Source organism: Mchenga conophoros, linkage group LG16 (genome assembly GCF_057382185.1).
Source record: "Mchenga conophoros isolate Kocher_MC1m ecotype Shallow Benthic linkage group LG16, M_conophoros_male_GT1.1, whole genome shotgun sequence".
Taxonomy (NCBI): Eukaryota; Metazoa; Chordata; class Actinopteri; order Cichliformes; family Cichlidae; genus Mchenga; species Mchenga conophoros.
The window spans coordinates 21,273,000-21,293,310 of NC_140541.1; the positions used below are offsets into that span (position 1 = coordinate 21,273,000).

Consider the following 20,311-nt stretch of genomic DNA (forward strand, 5'->3'; position numbering starts at 1 on the left):
CTCTCTCCCTGCCGTTTAGCGCTCGCTGCTGTCTCTTTCTGCTCCTGTTCTCAGTGAACGGTGAGGGTGAAACTCTACAGAGTAGCCTGCAGCCTCAGCCACAGAAACTCGGGTTTATTCCAACTTTACCGCCAGTTGTGCGTGTGTGTGCGCGCGCGTGTGCGTGTCTGGGTGAACACGCTTTGTTAGCACAGCAAATTTAGCCGGCAGTGAGTCACACACACACTCACACCCGCGGTCGGAACTTGAAATGTGACGGTAATCAAAATGGGAGGAAAGTCGTAGCTAGCTCGCTGAAGTTGGAGGTTCTCCTTGTGGAAGAAGAAGGAAGAGGTGGCGGCGGACACCACGAGTTCACTCACAATAAAAGGTAAGCTAAGTAAAGGTCGAGTGGCACTGTTTTGGGCAGCACTGCATTCAGGCTGCTTGTGTGTTTATGTGGGTTAAAAGCAAAGAGGATAATGACTTTGAGAAATTGGTGATTACGGCGTTGATTAGGAGGATACTTGCCGGCACAAAGCTTAGTCACCCATTGACTCCACACGTGTGTTGAAATTCCCGTTTGCGCCTTTTAATTTAGCCTCTTTTGTTCATGATTTTTCAAACAGCCTACTTTTCTGCTACATTGTTGTTTTTCTTAAAGAAACATACTCATGCTTAACCTTATGTAGCCGACCTGTGGACTACTTTTACTAAACAGACTTAAGTTTTAGAGGTTCAAGGTTGTCCCATTGTGGTGACTGATTAGTTTGTCTACTTTGGTGGAAATGTGCTACTAAAGTCAAACAACATTAAGCTGCACTTTAGGTCATTTTGTTTGAGCTAAAGCATGAATGATACATATTTATATTGTCATGCAGACTTAGGAAGCGCATGTGTGGGGGAGGGGAGAGAAATTCAACTGTACTAGACAGTGCCACCAGTTTCAAGGGCCAGTTCATGCTCTTGTATAACTCCAGTTTTAAATTGTTACTGTTAAGCTTATGACCTTCTACCATGCAGCACAGCACAGGCAGACGCTTTTAGAGAAACTCTGCTGTGTAGGAAGGAATATAAATTGTGATAATGCATGTCTACATAACACTCAACAAGCACAGACTACATTAGGAGAGAAATGAGAGATTGAGAAACGTGGTTTGACCTGCCTTTTACGACTCTAAATAGTGCCTGGAATGATGGGATACAGCTTCAACAGTCTTGTCTGCTTTAAGAGAATCAAAGTGCATCTTAATCCAGGTTATTCCAAGTTTTGGCCTTCTCCCAGTTGAATATATCCAAGATAATTAAAAACAAGGATAAACATTGACTTCTTTTAATTAAGAGGATAGGCTCTATGCCATGTGGACCAGTCATGCTTTTGTACCGGTTCACCAAGAAGAGAAACAAAAATGTTAATGTTGCTATATAAAAAAGATTCAGATGCCAGGACTGGCTAAAACCCCTGCTATTTAAATTCTGTAACCTGATTCTACTTCAGTGGCCCACATAAGTAATGTCAATGTGATGCTCCCATTTCTTGTTGACCTAGTGGCAGTATTTGAATGTTATTTGATCTCAATACGAGTTACATATTTTCTGGGATTTTTTTGCTGAACAGCCATGCCACAGCATGTCAGTTCCCTTTAGGGCAGGACTCCAACACAGCCACCCTACAACAGGAATTTTCTTCTGTTTTAACCTCTCCATTGTTGGTTCATAATTTATTTTTATTTTTATTTTTTTGGCGTTGGGTGATTATCTTGTGTCATAAACCAACCTCTCCTAAGCTTGAGGTCGTTGATCTCAATCATGCCATTCTCTTGTAAATTTTCTTATTACTGTGTCAATTTCATTGTTACTTCAAGCACTGTAAGGCGGGGTGGCCAATTAATTTTCCCAAGAGGCCACATGAGAAACTAGGAGTGTTATGGAAGGCTAAACTCAGTTTTGTTTATCACTTTTTGAACTGCTAGCAGTAAGAGTAAATGTCACAGTTGGGCCTTAATTGTGGCCTTTGAAGTAAAAATGTCCCAATCCATAATACTACCTCCACCATACTTCACAGTTGGTCTTAGTGTCATCCAGTGAATTTTTTTTTCTTCAAACCAAGGAGTTTCTGCTGGTTTTTTATTTATAGCAGCAGGAATGTCTACTTTTACTTAGAGACATTTTTTATGATTTTGAATTTGCTGAACACCCAGGTCTATAAAAATGCTTTCCTTCCTTTTCTTGCATTTTCCATTTCTATAATGGTTTTTCCAAGGTCCTGTGAAATTTGAGGCATAGTTCACACGAAGAAGTCTGTTTTTTTTGTTTTTTGTTTTTTTTTTCTTCCTTCTTTTTTTAACTAGACTTTTTTTGAGGCTACAGTTTAGTAGCTTCCCAATCCTCATTGATGACCTAATTTATAAGGAGGGGCACGTCTACAACGAACACTTATAATCTCATTTCCAGCCTGTACTGTGAATAGTTTATTTTATGTGCTTAATAGTTTACCTTGCAAATTTACCATACATATGGAGTGTGTGCACACTGGATAGTAATGCCAAATTATCATTAATTGTTTATGTAATGTCACTTACAAAGAGTAAGGGGAAAAAAGAAAAGGTCTCATGTATGACTGGTGTGTAAAATGTTTGAGTGTCAAGCAGGATATTCTTTTAGATTGAGTTGTTTAAATGCACTTTCTTGCGCTGTGTTGTTTTCTAAAGATCTGGTGTGACGAGTGTCTTAAACAGTTTTTGCAACCAGCTGCTCCACTTCAGTCCAGTAGTTGGTGGGAATGTAGAAGACAACTGTGATGACTCAATATAAAGTAAGGGGTGGGCAACACTGCAACAACAGCGAACATGTAGGAGATTCAAGTCTTGCTGCAGTTTAATGTGATTTACTGCTTTAGAATTGGGGTCACTGAGTCAGTGCAGGAAGAGAGATGAGCAATAGAAGCAAAGTGAATTCAGAACACCCCAAATGCTGGACTTCAAGTAAATAAACTTGCAAGCTGTTGCTGAGATTGTCCGTGACTTTATTGAGGCTGAATTAAAATGCTACTCCAGCCAAATTTAATAACATCATTCACGCTATGTAAAATAATTTCTCCATAACCCAATCTAGACTGCTTACCGTGTGGTGAAAACCTGTCCTTTGTTGTATGAGTTGTGTTGAACTCTAATTACAGTAGTTACAAAAGTTACAGGTTCAGTGCCACCTGGTAAAAGAACACCAGGATTTAGTTTCAGTGTTTTGCCTGTATTAATCTCTAATGTTCAGCATTAGAATTAATACTCTATAAAGTATGAGTAATGATATAGACTTTAAATCCTTCTTTTCTTAGTGGATTTATCTGTCTTTTTATTTGGCGTTCCAATAAATTGACACAATTACCATTTGTACTGAATCCTCAGGGGGCATAGCCAAATAACATTGTTAGGCTGCTTCGTGACAGGATCTGAGATGAAAGGTGTTCTTTTTACCTTCCATGCAATACCTGGTCTTGTGTTTTAAAAGAAGAAAAAAACCCATCTCATGGCCTACAGTCTATGAAACATAATAGTTCAATTATTATTTTATTTTTTTAACTTATTTATATCTAACTACTGTAAGAAAACATCAGATCCACAGTGCAATGAGACTGTATTAAAAACAGAAATGTATTCCCTCTTCATAAGTAGGGCAAGGAAGTCCTGTGTGTCAGCCTTGTGGTGCTGCAAATCTCTTCACTGGGCTGTCCAAATATTTCTGTAGCAGTATTTATTTATGATAGACCATGGAGGAAGGTGGGCCATTCTCTCCCTTCAAAAGAGACATGCAGTGTTCAGTGGCGACCAGCCAACTGGTGCACTGGTGGTTACTCTAAAATAACTGCCATACAAGTACTGACTAGTTGAAGGCTGTAGTTATTTATTTGGACATCATTTGGTGTTAGGGTGGTGCTGTTTATCATTGTGTGAGCTACAGCCTATGGTGTCTTCCCTCTGTCCCTACTTAGAATAAAAGTAGAGCAAGTATATATCCCTTTAGGCATCTGTTAAAAATTTAAGTATTAATGTTTAGCGCTTTTCAATTGTAGGCAGATGATCACATCTCTTAAGTGTGACTTGCTTGATTTTTTTTTTTCTTGGTTTTTTTTTTTTTGTTACTTTTTAGAAGGATGAATGAAGAAATAGTTGGTGGATGACTTTTCAGGAAGTTGTGCAAGCACATACTTGCCAGAGTGGGAAAGTTCTTTACTGATGGTCATATTGTGTTTTTTGCCTACGTCTTAATCTTCATCCTGAGTCAGCCACGTAAGCTTATCTTATCTTTTGTGGAGCAATCAGTGTAGTTATGCATGCAAAGTATGTCATCATCATCTTAGCCACTCCGTGCTACATCATTTAACAAAGACTTGTGCACCTTTTGGAAACTGGGCTTAAATATTGATTGAATATTGCGATTTGATATGTGAGAGAATCCCCTGCTTATGATGGATTCACAGTTGTTTCTGAATTATATTTTATTTATTTAAAAAAATCAGCATCTGTATGTTTTTGGTTTGTTTGTTTTTTAAAATCTCTTTATAATTCCAGTCACTTGAAAGGCTGTAATTCAAACTTTGCAGTTGCTTGGGCTTCTGGGTTTGCAGTATGCTGGTGGAAACCCTGCAGTATATGTGTGCATGCTTGGGTTTTGTCAGTAACACTGAAAGTCCACAGTTCTCAAAAGGACTGGATGATGTTAGGGCTGTTAGAATTGGCCAAAAAAGACATTTCGTTATTCCTTTATCAAAATCCACTCAGGTTCAAACCATTATTGCATATTAGACGTATCTGCAGCATGTCTGCAAGCAGGCATACCACTACAATGAGACATCATGTCTTACATAGTTATTTTATTTAACGTTGTTTATTTTTAGATTGATTTGAGTGCAAATCACACTTGAGCTCAGCTGTGAACTCCATGCCATCAAAACCACATGGTTGTTACAGAATTATTCACTCTTGTCAGACCCTGGACTTACATTTCATTTTCAGTCACTGATAGTGACAAGCTGTAACTTCTGTCCATGCTTTTAGGTTGTCTGCTGGTGTAGTGCAAAATGTAAGGATCCTGATGACTGAATTTAGCCTCTAGTAGTTAGAGCTATAAAGAAGTTTGAAAAACTAAATTAAAATAATCAGGGAAATGTTGTGACTTAACACATTAAGATTTACCTTATTGTGGTAGGCTTAATTGTTTGCTCCCTGTATTTCCTTGCACCAGCAGCTGTGTGTCTGAAATCTGAAGCAGCAAGCAGCTCTGCTGTTTCCACTCTGCCACTGTGCAACATTGTGGGTAAATATTTCCACATTAACAGTCCTGTTCCCAGCTGCTGGGTCTAAAAACTTTACTGGTAGAAACTCTGCATTGCATTATGTGTGGCTTGCAAGATAAGACAAATGGCATAACAGTGTTGCTTGTCGTTTTTGTTTTTCCAAAGAATATTATTTATTTGTATGTATTTTATAGTTAGATTATATTGATTATATAATCCAATTTAGAGTACTTGTTGACAGCCTCATGTTATGTAGGTTAGTTCATTCAACTAGCCAACATCCACCTCATAATAAGTGATTACCATTTTATTTGTGGAGGTGGTGTGTAGGTGCTTGGGCCAAGGTGGGCTGTCAGCCATGTACCACAATGTTGGAAACTTGCATTAAGGTGAAAGGTATCTCTCTTGCTCTCTCTGTGGGCTGGCAATAGTAGTGCTGCAACAGCAGCACTGTCTTTGTGGACAACAGCTGTTCAGTGAGGTAGCTATATGCAGAGATTGGGGCAGGCAGTATGGCTCGAGCATCACACCAGTGCCATTTTAATGCCATTACAATTAGAGCAGGGCGATATGACCAAAAATATTTATCACGATATAGATCTGAAAATTTGCGATAACGATATAACTGACGATAATTGACACTAGACAAAATACTTTACAACTCCACAATTTTATTAGTGCAAAAAAACCCCATCAATGTATTTTCACTTAAACAAGCAGCTGTTTTTTGCATTAAAGTTATATAAAAATGTAACAGTACAAATGCAAATTCCTTGCTGACAGTTTAACCTAAAGGCATTTCCAGTGGAAATTGGCCGACATATCCTCAGCATAACGAAGTATAATATCCACAAAACTTAAAAAGAGCTTATACACATGCAATACGGTAATATTATGTTGAAGCACTGTACGTATCCCTCCGGAGGCTCCTGCCTACGATAGCTGTAATGCTCCAACAATCCATCAAGTGGTGCGGGTTTGTAGCTTAGCAAAGTCGTACTAAAACATTTGACAGATTTTCGAGCACCGTGTACCACATAAAATCGTTTCGAGGTCAGTAAACACAACCAGAATTCAAACATAAGGCACACGGGATTATAAGGGGCACTGTCGATTTTCAGAAAAATCAAATGATTGATTTTTAAGTGTGCCGTATTTTCCAAAAAAAAAAACGGTAATAATGACGGTCCGCTAGCATGCTCCACCAAAAATAGTGCTTTGTTATGTATCTGACAGACGAAAGCTAAACCAGTTCCACACCACTGAAGTTGCAGCATTTTTACAAACCAATTCTGGTTCATCCGTTTCATTCAACGATCCGCTTTCGCCCTTGTCATTCTCCGTCGCCGCCGTGCCTTTTTCGCCATGTGCGTATGAAAACAAAGGCACTGTGCATGCGCATTTTACCCATATTCTATCGCGATATTTCATTTTCTTGTCATTGCCCAACATTATACCGGTATTACCGTGAACGGTATGATATGTCCTAATTACAATATCATAGAGAGAAACCCAGTGATTTTCTTTGAGCAAGCATGTGGTGACAGCGGGGATGGAGGGGGGAAAAAAGCTTTCACTTGAAGCTTGACACTAGAAGCGAAGATAGAAAAGAAGACTACAGGGAAACAACAAACACTGAGCTCAGAGGGCTTGTATCTGAAGACCAGGAGCGTGCAGCTCTGAGTCCAGAGATCCCTGCAGAAAGACACAATGAGAGAGGACATGTAGAGGAACAAAGAAGCACAAACTACAGATGGTAGAAGGCAGAAAGTTAATGCATGCAACTCTGACATTTAAATGCACGCCAACTGAAAGCCTTAATAAAGGCATTCAAAAAAACAGAATAGAGTTGAGGTGAGGCTAAGTGCATCATGCAGCAGCTGGATGTATATGCAGCAGTATTTAAGATCAGTTTTTATTACACAGCAATAGCAGTGTTTAGTTTTTTGTTTTCTTCGTTTATGCTTAAAATTGCAACAGGATATCGCAATAAGACAATTTCATAGTTTTGGCCAAGAAGCAAAAATGAATGTACTTCTGTAAAATGTGGTAGTAGTATTCTGTGACTGTCTATAATTGTATTTCCATGACCCATATACTCATGCGGTTGCAAGAGGAAACCCTAAAATGTCCCAAACTTTTATTGCTCGTGTGCAGTCAGTTGTTCAGCATGGAAGATGCTGTGTGGAGGACACAGACAAAGGGAAATCTTTGGTGTGTTGCTGTTAGTGTTACACGGTGTAAATGCTGGCTAAAGAAGCAGCCGTGAGATGGCTTAGAATGAAGATCAGTTTTTCAGCACGCTTGTCTGACTTGTTTGCTTGACCCTGATGTCAGATGGAAGGAAAGCTCAAGGAGAGTGGGGGTATTTAGGGTGGCATGAGCAGCTGTTGACAGAGAAGCAAGAGCCTTTGGTCACCATAGCAACACTTGTATTGCCTACACTGGTGTGTCTCGGTGTTTACAGCTCATTTGTGCTATCCTCATTTTGATGAAGAAAAAGAAATGCCTTGCAGAGGCCTCTGAAATGACTACTAACTTGTTAAGGATTCTTTATTACTATTGAATAAATACACAAAAGCTATAATGGTTACTTTTTTTTTTTTCGGGTAGTGAAATAGTGTTTATGCAAAAGCTTGTTAAGACATACTGTACACTCCCATAGAGATGTAATACTTTCAGTTCCTGTCAGTGGTGTAGACAATGGCTGCATTTGCGTAATGTCAACACAGCCAAAACACTTCCAAATGCTCTATTCATTATTCATTTAGGCGTTTATTATCAGACGTGCAGATAATTCACTCTCCGCTTCGCTTGGTATGCACTGGCCTAGATGTAAAACCACATAAATTTGTGAAGTTCTAACTGAGCAATGGGAAAGGTGGATTTTTATGTTGTTTGTGTGCTGCCTTCAGCATGAAGGGAAAAAAAAAAAGCTTTGTGTCCCAGAATCTTCTCCACACAATGTACTTATTCGCCACCCACCCCCACAAAGCCATATACACAGGCATGCCCCACAGTGACTAGTTCTCGATACGCTTGTGTGATTGTATGTATGAAAGAAGCTTATCTGGAGACGCCAAATTAATAGCTTACCAGTAACCTGGTTATTTTGTCTTCAGTGTAGCTTGTCAGTAATCAGATTTATTTCCAGTTCCATGCTGTATGCTTTTAAACTAATCCGATATTGTAACATTTTAATATATGCAATAATTTGTTGTACTTGCATGACAAAATGATGCATCTGTCATCAGCCAAAATGACCAAAATCATTTAGGCAAGAATGTGCCTAGGTGTGGGCAGGTTGTTTCATGTAGTGGATAAAAAGCTGTTAAGAATGATTAGAGTAATATAGCACTTTTTATTTTTAAGGAATAAATATGCTACATTTTGACTTAACAGTAGTTAATAATTTTGTAACGTGTGAGAGAGATGGATGGATGATCTCATTTAGATGTTTTTACTAGAAATAATCAGTCATTTTAGCCCTCTTCTGTTATAAAATTAAAGCAGTTTTAGAGTGTACTCTTTGATGATGAAAATACAGATTCATCTTCTTTTGAGTCATATGCTCTGTTTATTAAAATAATTGATGTTTTGCTCTCTTATGGTTACAAATGTAGGGTCTGCGCTAATAGAGAAGACACCTGGGAATTTCCTTCTTTGAACACTATAATACTAGTTTGGTTTCAACTGAGAAAACTAAATGTCACCCGTATGCAAGTGAGAGATGACATTTTTATTTGATGTTGACGAGTTTTGCATGAGGGTGGATCTTGGGTCCTGAATGGAAACAATTATGGTGGCTCCATCAGTGATCCTTAGTCTGTTGCCATTTTCCAATCATTTCCCAGGGAGAAACCCTCTTTTCCAGTGTCTCTCTTGCGAGTGCAAATTCACTCATATTGCTGTGTCTAATAAGGAGTTCAAATTTGACTTGTAATTTGCGAGGATCATAGGATTGGGTGTGTTTGATGAAGCTCTAGTGGGACTGAATGCGCTCATTAATGTGTTATGTGGGATTCATGGTATCATGTTTGTGTCCATTTGCAAAGGTATTTGGTTACACAGAGTGAAGGTGTATGGGTATACAACCTATGCAGACATGCTTGCATGTAGACTTCAAAAAGGGAAAAAAAAAAAGAAAAAGGCAGACAGAAGCTGCAGTGGTCACACAACTATGCCAGCTGCTTCAGCCTCATGACTCATCATGCTGAAAGATCTAGTAGCCCAGTCCTTGTAGTTCCAAGCATGGCCAACCATGGCTTGGAGAGCCTAAAGATTTTTTTTTTTTCTTTTCCGCAACTCATTACTGTAACAGGTAATTTCACGTGTAAGATGCACTCATCCAAAGGTGTTGTAATGTGTGGGTGTAGTCACTGGTTGGAATGAAAAACCTGCAGACTTCCATTGCACTTGGCTGGCCACCCCTGGTAAACATTAAGTGTTTCCACCCATAGCAAGCATGGGAGAAGTGTTTCCCCTAGAGACCGAAGGCTACCATCCCCCATCATTTGCCGACCTACATTGACTGTCATTTAGTGAGTCACTGAGAAAGGCAAAGGACAATGCACAAATGGTTGTTGTTGTTGTGATTACCTGTGTGGGGATCATTATCACAATGCACCCCTCCACTGTCCCCTTTCCCCCCCACCCCCACCCCAGACTGCAGCCCAAACCAGAAGCTTCAAAGGCGGGTTTTACTCAGCAGAGCAGTTCAAGAGAAAATGGCTGCTGTTTCCAGGTCTTGTTTGCACATCTGTCAGGAGTTGACTGTTCAGGAGAAAATGGGGTCCGTGGTATGCAGGGTTTTTTTTTAACATCGTTCTATTCCAGCCTGCATGTGTAGGAGATGCCTGTGTGTTTTTCTTTGCTGTATTATTATTATTATTATTTTTTTTTTTTTTTTTACAGCCAAATGTTGATGTTCAGAAAGCATTTGATTGGATTTTTAGTGAGGTTTTCACAGGAAAAGATCTAAGATTTCTGCACAAGGTATTATTCAATTTGCTGTGAATTTTTGTTTCTATCTATGCACATTTAAATCAACACATGCTGTTTTAAATGCTCAAATAGTTGCATTTAAACGGTTTCATATGTAATCCTTTCATTTTCCTTAAGGGGAATATCAATATTTTGTTGTTGATCTGTTTTTGCACAGTTTAGAGCAGCTTGATATTTAAAACTCTTGGTTTATGTATTGAAGCAGGTTTCTGAGCTTTATAACCACCCCTTTTCCAAAAAAAAGTCTCTAATTTGAAATTTGACTTCATACAAATTAAGATTTGACCAGCTTTCATACTACTCTCCAGTCTTTCATCTGATATCCCTCTGTGGTCACAGTTCAAAATGTGAAGCTCAAAACAAGGAAGTTGGAAAAACGCTGTAACAGCATAGCATGACAATTTGAGTTCCCCCTCCCCCAACACTGCCACCTTCTGTGAATTGCATCATATGTTAGTCATGTCTGTTTCTTAGGAATGTACTAATTTATCGACAGAGCGTCTGTAGAGGGAAGTGTTAGGTGCTGACTATCCTTGGTCTTTCTGCAAAAAGAATAAAAAGGAAAAGAAAAGAGACATCTGTCCTTATATCTGACATCCAGTTTCATATTTCTTGTGAGTCTTTGAGTATCAGCTAGTACCTGCTATTTCTACATTCACATTATCTGCTATGATAAGATCAAATCCAAAGCTGTAGTACCTGGATAAATAAATCAACTATGCAGTAACTGGGCAGAAAAACATACTGGCAAAAGTCTAAGTTGTCTATTTCAACACTGAAAATATCTCGAAGCATTCAGCCACAGCATTGCTGGGCATTGTTGTCACGTTTTTTAGCCAGCAGCAGAGGCACAGTCCTGGCACAATATTGCTTTAGTATTGTGCTGTTGCTGCACAGAGCTAACCAGACCCGTGTCTACATGTTGCCACTGTGTCACTTGGGGACACTGTCAGATATGTGGAACTAGGGCAGGGCAATATGGCAAAAAATATTTATCACGATATAGATTTGAAAATTTGCGATAACGATATAACTGACGATATAATTGACGCAAAACAAAATACAACTCTACAACTTTTTTAGTGGAAAAAAACCCCATCAATTTGTTTTTGTTTAAACAAGCAGCTGTTTATTTTAACGTGCATTACAGCCACACAAAATTCAACAGTGGTTATCCTGTTATATACATGGTTATCCATAATCCTGTATATCCACAAAACTTAAGAGGTGCTTTGTAACAAAAGTGCAGTGTGCAAAATCAATAAGTCAAATAATAATATTGCACAAACTCTTGAGTAAAAACAAAACAAACAAAAAACAGATAAATTATGCTACTGCTCCTGGAAGTTTTTCTACATTTCAAGTTTTAAGATTCTTTGTCAGAAACACTAACATGTTCACAGATGCGGGCTTAAGGGAGGACCTTTGACAAGTTACAACATTTCCACCTGTGCTGAATAACCTTTCAGATGCAGAGCTAGTTGCTGGAATGCAGAGGTATTTCCTAGCTAATCTGCTGATGTGGGGAAAGTTTACTGTGTGAACTTTCCACCACGAAAGAGGATCACACTCACTGTCTGCTGGTGGACTATTCACATAACATCTCAGTTCAGATGATAACCTCTCTGCAGTTACCTCCATCTTGCCACTAACTGGTCCCTTCAAAAAACTCCCGAGACTCTTCTTTTGCTTTTTAACAGCTCCCTGATTTGTTTGGTCACCAGTAGATGTATGAAGTGTTTCTGAAAAACCTGTGATACCCTGGTGTGGGACAAGATGCTCTAGTTCACTCATGACTTGAACTTTGATGGCTTTGCTTTCTCTCTCACTGAAATATTCTGTATGAAACCGTGGATCAAGGAAAGAAGCCATGTTAACAAGCCTCTCTGTGACACTGTCTGTGTAGCTTTTGTTCATGTAGTCAAGTATTGCTGTTTTGATGTCTTTGGTCAGCTCAGTGTCACCTTCTTTTACTTTTAACATGTCATTGTTAAACATCTGAAGAACAGGCTTAACAAATGAAATGGTTACATACTCTTCAGCAGAGAAAGCATCTGTAAACTCTAGGAGTGGATTCAGTGCAGTGCTGACAGAGTCAAGCACTTCAATGTCTTGCCATGTCAACATGAGGTGCCTTGTGGTTTTATCAGCAGCTAAAACCTGTGTTATAGCTTTTTCTTGTTCCAGCAGCCGTTGGATCATTCTCTGCTTTGAACCCCAACGAGTGCAACATTCAGTTATGAGTTTGTGTTCTGGTAGGCCCAGTTCCTTTTGGGCAGCCTGCAGAGCTCGCTGGCGCTTCCAGCTATGGCCAAAAGCAGCAACAATCTTCTTTCCCACTCCAACTGCTCGTTCGATCCTTGGGTCCTTCACACTTCTTTCTAAAAGACATACATTTAAAAGGAAACACAGTTTCAACAGCACTATTAATGCGGTGTGGAATGTGACATTTAAGTTGTATAACACACAATTATTTACACACATCTCTCTCTCTCTCTCTCTAATATATAAATCTATCTATCGATCTATCGATCTATCGATCGCAGTACAACTACCCACATTCAGAGATTAATAACACAAACAGTATTATTACCATCATTTAAACTAATACAATAAGTTCTTAATCTGACGTTATAATTAACTTACCTATAGCAAAAAAAAAAACAAAAAAACGTACCTATTGCAATGTGCAGGCGATGTCCGAAGCATGAAAGTCTGGTCCAGTTGTTGAGTGCGACGGCTTTCACAATGTTGGCCCCGTTGTCAGTCGTCACACACACTTGTTTTTCCTCCTGAAGATTCCACGAGCTGAGGAACTCTTTTAAGACTCTGGCTATATTTTCCCCAGTATGGTCCTCGGGGAAAAAACATGTTTCGAGGCACTTGTTTTGTAGCTTCCAGTCTTTGTCCACATAATGTATTGTGAGGCTCATGTAGGGGTCTGATGTTCGGCTTGACCACATGTCCGTGGTGGACGCAAAAAACTCCACCGAAGATAACGCATTTGACACCTCAGTACGGATCTCTTCATATAAAGCAGGCAAGGCGACTTTAGAGAAGTATTTCTTTGTGGGTAGCTTGTAGCGTGGATCGAACGTTTTAAGCATCTTTTTGAAACCTTCTCTTTCCACACTCTGAATAGGCATCATATCCCTGGCTAAACAATGTGTCACTGCATTAGTTAGCTCCCCCCAGCGTTTGTTACTTTTGTCATAAGGCATGGAGCTATTTAAAGCTACGTTGATTGTTTGTTGAGTCATCTTCTTTGGTCTTACCACCTCGCTAGTTGAAGCGGACAACTCTTCACGTGCTTTAATGGCTTTTTTGTACTCAGAGGAGTGCTTCTGCTTCAAATGATAAAATAGGTTTGTAGTGTTTCCTCCCTTCGCCGCGATGGCCCGCTTGCATGTTCTACAAAAATTTTTGCTTTGGTGGGTATCCGATGGACGAAAACCAAACCACTTCCACACCACCGAAGTTGCACCGTTTTTACTGACCAATTCTGGCTCACCCGCTTCATTCAAAGACGCGCCTTCGTCCGTGTCATCCTCCATTGCCGCCATACTTTTTCTGCCATGTGCGTATGAAAACAAAGGCACTGCGCATGCGCATTTTGCCCACATTCTATCGCGATATTTCATTTTCCTATCGTTGCCAAACTTTATACCGGTATTATCGTGAACGGTATAATATGGCCCAGCCCTATGTGGAACAGCCGGTAATGTGTGCTACTTTGTTCAGTTTTGGCTCTTGTTGGTTCTCTGGCTTTCGCTCTGTTGCAGAGAAGACACAATTTATAATTTAAACGTATAGACTGTTCTCTGCAGCCATTGTTTATGTTTTTAATGTGTGCTTCTTATTTATGTATTCATTTGTAATTTTGTGATTCTTCTTCTTTGTGGTGCACACTCACCACTCACACTTTCCTATTTTAATCAGCTTTTCAACCAGTTGGCTTTAAACCTGCTGTAATCTTGTAATGTCATCAGTCAGGCAACATACTGTTGGCTTTCTGAAGGACTGCACTCCAGCATCTGCGTTGGTTTCAATCCAGTAATTATGTTATCTGTGTAGCCGTAGAGCTACACTCGACATCCACGCACGACCATAAATTGAGCAGAAATCAGAGCTGAATTGAGGTCTGGGTCATAGTGTGCTGGTATACAGGGATATGCACATGAATTCAGATTAGCACATCGCTTCGCATTAACATATCATGAATTCAGAAACAATAACATGCTATGTGAACACTAAGGAGGCATTAAGCAGGCTTTGTTTGGTTTAGTGTGATGGTCAAAGGTGGATTATGAGGGTGTCGTCTTAGAGGCAGTATAGAAAGAAAGAAAGAAAGTGTACTTTATTGGTCCCCGTGGGGAAAATCCCTCTCTGCATTTAACCCATTCACTCAGTGAAGCAGTGGGCAGCCATTGGGCGCCCGGGGAGAGTGGCTGCAGGGGTATAGTGAGAGTGGCTGCAGTGAGCCTGAGGGATGCAGCAGGGATGCTCATAATTGACCCATTAGGTGATTTTTATCAACTCTAGCAATTTCCATTTTTATTTTTATTTTTTGCTTTGCAGTCACATGTTTTCCATTTGACAGAGTTGATACGATTGTAGAGCTATATTTTTCTTCCGCCTGTAAATGGTGTCAATATCACCATGCAGGCATGTTCGTTGTGATGAGGTTTTATTTTTTTTGTCCGTTTTAATACAGTCTCTAAGACGAAGTGAAGACAGGAAACTCTTAAGATGATAATGGTAGCTTAATATAGAAAACAGATGGGTATTTCTGTAACTGTTGCTCACACGCTGATTTGTATTTCAGATGCGTCATCTGATTTCTCGTATGTGTATTTGCCACATGAAGACTGGTTTTGCTGGAGTGCAATTTGCTGCTTTGTTTCCGTTGATTGACAGGACATTAATCAAATCTGCCAGCTGAGAGACTGAAAGCATTTCACAAAGTAGGGTTACGTGTTTCATTGTTGAGTATTTTTCTCTTACCTGTGCAATAAGTGACATGAATCAGATTTCTATTTCAAACTGAGCCGTGTGGTTTACGATCAACAATGTGTTTGATTTTATTTGCATGTTGCTAAGCACATTAGACAGCCCTCTAATAAGTCCTACAAATCCTATGATCCTGTAAGCGTACAATCAGTTTGGATGTCTCATGTTTTTCTTCTGTGCTTATCTGAGTTCATCTGAACTGATAAACCTTTGCAGGACAGAGGTTGGCATCTTCTCTGGTTAGGCCCAGTGTTTAGTCAAAGGAGTCTTGAATGCACAGCGTGTTGTGTAATGGACGGCTGCATCATGTGCCCATCTGATAGAGGCTTTATTGGTGCTGCTGATGAGACCAGCATCTCTCTCTCTAGACTCCCATTTGATGATGTTTCCAGTTGTTTGGTATGTAGCTATAGAGGCCCTGGGAGCAGTGGCTGAACGCTTTGATGTGGCTAGTCTGTCTTAGTCCCATATGTAAGCTAATTAGCTAAAGGGGAAACATGAGGGCTGTGGGCCAGAACTGGGTACATCGATGAAGGTAGACAAGCTTAGCATTGTTTATTCTTTGGAAGAAGAGGGTAAAAGAACTCTTACCTTGAGTGAAATGTGTCTGTCATTATCATATGCTTCAGCAATCGATGAAATGAGAATAAAACTGTTGTCCATGTAATGCTTCTGACATTCAGGTGTATGTTTTGCAGTTGCGAGCGTCTTTGCTCCGAGTATAATGACATAGTCTTTTATGTTCAAAAATATAAAAGAAGCTTGCTGCACTAGTTAGAGGTAGCTATTATTCCAGTCCTCGGCATCTCTATGGGGCTACAACAAAGGTAGACCCAATTTGAAAGAATATACCAAGGTGAAAGAGTGAATAATTCATGTTGAGTAAAATGTTCAAGCCCTCTGGCTTTATGCCCACTGGTAATTGGGACAACACCGCTCTGTCTATTTTGCTCGATCTCTCTTGTTGCTATGCTACCGAAGGGAATCTTGAGTGGGCCTGGATAGTGTATGGAATGAAAGTTGGACAGCCATGCAGTCTTCATAGCTGACAGCATCCCTTTATGTCTCTTTATGGTGAAATGTCCATCTGTTTACTTCTTATTGGGAGAGCAGGAAATGGTTAGATGTGTGTCTTTGTGCATTCCCAGGTTTAATTTGGTTCCTTTGCTTTGTTGTCTGCTGCTCTGACATTTTCGTTCTTGTGGTGTTTACTATAAATTTGTGTGTGTTTACATTGTTTCTGTGGGTGTATATACAAGGTTTTTTTCCAGCTTCATTTAATCTGTTCTTGTAAAGCATGTGGGAGATTATGAACAGTACAGCAACCAAAAATTGTTAGAATTAACAATGTTACTCCATTTTGATTTAATTGTTAACGTAAGTACTGTTATTAAATACTTGTATTTGTTTAAACTGGAAGGTTAGGTGGGCTGCTATGATTAATTTTAAGTCACTAGATGGGCAGTAGAGTCATGCTTGATATCCTAAAATCAAAGCTTATTCCATCTACTTGCTTTTTGTTCTGAATGTAGATTTTTGGGAGGAACTAATCCAGCGCTTAACAACATCAGAGGATCGAGTCATGCAGCAGTGGTTAAGACCAGAGTGTGAATGAACTAACAGGAAGTGGAAGTGAGGGCTTTCCCGTGCGTGTGTTTGTTTGTCTGCGCATAGCTGTATCACTATGCAAAGACACATTGTGTAACTATTTTTACCAGTAGGAGATGCCAAATGGCATTCGGGTCAATAAAACTATGGATTTGTAAATGTCACATGCCAGAGCACAGACCTAAATATTAATCTCAGATCCCAATCTTGATCTCTTCTCAGGAGTGAGCTCAGCCTTCCAACATACCGCCTCCTTTCACTGGGCTAAGATGAGTATTACCAGCGACGAAGTGAACTTCTTGGTCTACAGATATCTCCAAGAGTCAGGTTTGCCTCTCAAATGTCTTTTTTTTTTTTTCTTCTTTGTAAATTTAGGATGTAAGCACCATGTGAAAACACAGTGCTGCATTGCTCTTGATATATCAGCATGCTATTATACTCAGGGATCTGAATTTAAAGGATCTGGATCAGTCCCGAAACCCTAGCTGTTGTCTTTTATTACTGTTTATTGAGACTGTCTGAAGCCATCTGGCAGTGTACAAGCTACTAGCAGCTCTGAGAGGTCAACACTGAAAATTGGCATGCCTTATTGTACTCTCAAATGTCATGCTTGTTATTCCATTTTGTTGTTGTATTCAATTACTCTTAGCTTTGATTGGATCAGACAAGACTTTTCTTTGAATATTTGTGTTGTGTTTGTGCACATCTTGTGCTTGGCACTCTGCTGTTAATGAATGTGAATGGTGTTTTGTTTTCAGGTTTCTCCCACTCAGCATTCACCTTTGGCATTGAGAGCCACATCAGCCAATCCAACATCAATGGAACACTAGTGCCCCCTGCTGCTCTCATCTCTATCCTGCAGAAAGGACTCCAGTATGTGGAGGCAGAAATCAGCATTAATGAGGTGAGGGCTGGGACCTGCTGTTACTGACTCCCACAGATGTCTTCTGTTGCTTAATGATACAAAGACAGACTTTGATCTTGATGCCGACTCGCTAGGGTAACTGCAAGTGCTTATTCCCCCCCCCCCCACACACACACACACACATTTACGTCGTCTTGTACTGGAAGAAGCCCTGAAGTGTGTTTGTATTAGGCTGCCAATTAGGAAGCACTCTTCACCTTTGTAATTGACGATTATCAGGGAAACGAGACGAGTCACTAATTAAAAACCACACCCCTCCACCATGCGTTCTTAACTCCTCTTGTGATGACAGGACGGCACGGTCTTTGACGGTCGACCGATTGAGTCACTGTCGCTCATTGACGCGGTGATGCCAGATGTGGTGCAGACGCGGCAGCAGGCCTTCCGCGACAGACTAGCCCAGCAGCAGACCACCTGTACCATAACAGCTTCAACCTCTGGAATCCAGTCCAATGCGCCAAAAAATGGAGAAGCCACTGTCAATGGCGAGGAGAATGGTACTCACAACATGAGTAAGTTGAACATTAATATCGTTGGTCGCAGCTTACAGTCACTACATTTTGTCTCTTAACTTTAACCCAAATATCTGAGTCATGACAGAAATGGTGACTCATGTAATACATTTCTGAGATCTGTTAATGTGACCTCATTGTGTTACAGATGTGTGTCAAGCTCACAGTCAGTTACTGTATATTCAGTTATGTCTGTAGCAGTGATAGCCATTTTCCATTGCCCAACATGTGTGAAGTAATATATGATGCATAGGTCAGAGTCTTCTTACTGGAATATAACAGCTTGAGAGTTGCTTTTAAAATTAGAGATGTCATAGTAGTTGAAGCACATCAATATATACTTTAGTTGACTTTTTTGAATAGATTACTGATTTTCTTTGTTGGCCCCCTGTTGCTTGAAAAGTAATATATTCACCTCCTTTGACAATTGTCTAAACTAAATACTGTAAACATTAATGGTAAATCTACACAATGCTTAAAACTTGCTGAGAATTGTAGGCAAATCTGTGTTTTGCGTGTATGTTAATGTACATAAAATATGTATCTGTCCACTCCTCAGATAACCACAGTGAGCCTATGGAGATGGATGTGGATGTTGAGATACCAGCCAGTAAAGCTACAGTACTCAGAGGCCACGAGTCTGAAGTTTTCATCTGCGCCTGGAACCCTGTCAGCGATCTGTTGGCCTCAGGGTCAGTCTCTGTCTGTGCTGAAACACATCTTAATTCATCCTGCATGAATCGTACTGTATTGTATTTACGCTGTGGTGTAAGACATCTAGCTTTATAAAAAAACACTGCTGATAGGTTGTATTTCCACAATCATTTGACCGCCTCCTGTTATGTTGGTTGGTTCAGTTCGGGGGACTCCACTGCCAGGATCTGGAACCTGAACGAGAATAATAACTCGATCTCCACCCAGCTGGTGCTGCGCCACTGTATCCGAGAAGGTGGCCAGGATGTCCCCAGCAACAAAGATGTCACCTCCCTAGACTGGAATGTAGGTTTCAGATCATACATCACATCTTTCCTCTCGTACCTTTACCATCTGGTAAACAGGCAGTGCCGTCAGGTAACAGTTCTGTTATGTTGTCGTCCAACAGAGCGATGGGACTCTCCTGGCAACAGGCTCGTATGATGGATTTGCCAGGATATGGACAAAGGATGGTATGTCCTCCATCATTGTCACACATTGTTGTTTCTTTTGCCATTAGATTTTTATTTTTTGACATTGTTGATGTGAAAAATGTAACCTTCGTGACAATTTTGTGAGGGATCTTTTCTAAGAGAAACTGATATTACTCTTATCCATTAGGAAATCTGGCAAGCACATTGGGTCAACATAAAGGGCCCATATTTGCACTCAAGTGGAACAAGAAGGGGAACTGTATTCTCAGCGCTGGTGTAGATAAGGTACTCCTAAAGATCCCCAGGCATGGATTTGTCTTTCACTAATAATATCCTTGTGTTTTGGGGGGTTTTGTTTGCTTTTTTTGTTTCAAACCAGCCTTTTTTTGCTCATCAGACAAAGACTAAATCTCTGACATATCATTTTCTCATATCCATAGCCTAAAATTCTTAACAGTATTAAAAACAGGGAAAGAAACCTGAAATTTTTGGCTCCCACATTAAATTTTCTTATCTGTCTTTTACGATTAATTTGTCTTTTTTATAGCACAACAGACATTTAATCAAATGGAATGGAGTAAAACTTTACCAAGAAAGGTTAAGCAAACTGAGTCGGTGACATTAACTGCAGATGGGTTTATGGACCATCGAACGACAGATGAGGCATGTGCATTTGTGCAGAAAAGTTGAGCTTGTGTTTTAAAATGCAATTGTAACTTTTCCAGACGACAATCATTTGGGACGCACACACAGGAGAAGCCAAACAGCAGTTCCCTTTCCACTCAGGTAAAGCGAATTCATGTATCCAGATAAATGACTGTTATAGATAATGAATATGATACAAAGTGACTGC

The 20,311-nt window shown here is 39.9% G+C and overlaps 2 protein-coding genes across 2 annotated transcripts in view; one reads left to right on the forward strand and one right to left on the reverse strand.

Annotated features, from left to right (window-relative positions):
• Nucleotides 1–20,311, forward strand: part of tbl1x (transducin beta like 1 X-linked) — a 23,852-nt gene continuing 3,541 nt past the window's right edge. The window contains exons 1-9 of the mRNA XM_085248940.1: nucleotides 1–370; nucleotides 17,117–17,221; nucleotides 17,653–17,798; nucleotides 18,112–18,331; nucleotides 18,891–19,023; nucleotides 19,189–19,330; nucleotides 19,434–19,497; nucleotides 19,646–19,743; nucleotides 20,184–20,244. Of these exons, the coding sequence (XP_085105066.1) occupies nucleotides 17,164–17,221; nucleotides 17,653–17,798; nucleotides 18,112–18,331; nucleotides 18,891–19,023; nucleotides 19,189–19,330; nucleotides 19,434–19,497; nucleotides 19,646–19,743; nucleotides 20,184–20,244 (922 nt within the window). The 5' untranslated portion in view covers nucleotides 1–370; nucleotides 17,117–17,163. The remainder of the gene's footprint in view (nucleotides 371–17,116; nucleotides 17,222–17,652; nucleotides 17,799–18,111; nucleotides 18,332–18,890; nucleotides 19,024–19,188; nucleotides 19,331–19,433; nucleotides 19,498–19,645; nucleotides 19,744–20,183; nucleotides 20,245–20,311) is intronic.
• On the reverse strand, nucleotides 6,914–13,830 carry LOC146556712 (E3 SUMO-protein ligase ZBED1-like). The gene is made up of 3 exons (XM_085250534.1): nucleotides 12,954–13,830; nucleotides 12,437–12,657; nucleotides 6,914–6,967 (listed from the first exon to the last, which is right to left on the reverse strand). Exons 1-3 carry the CDS (start codon nucleotides 13,828–13,830, stop codon nucleotides 6,914–6,916), a joined length of 1,152 nt encoding a protein of 383 aa, XP_085106660.1.

What these genes read in the sequence shown, in the direction of transcription:
- LOC146556712 (XM_085250534.1), bottom strand. Translation starts at nt 13,830, where the DNA reads ATGGAGGATGACACGGACGAAGGCGCGTCTTTGAATGAAGCGGGTGAG. An exon ending in TCGCCTGCACATTGCAATAG is followed by an intron (nt 12,658 to 12,953) that starts GTACGTTTTTTT and finishes TATGTCTTTTAG; the next exon opens with AAAGAAGTGTGAAGGACCCA. An exon ending in AAGAAAAAGCTATAACACAG is followed by an intron (nt 6,968 to 12,436) that starts GTTTTAGCTGCT and finishes GTCTTTCTGCAG; the next exon opens with GGATCTCTGGACTCAGAGCT.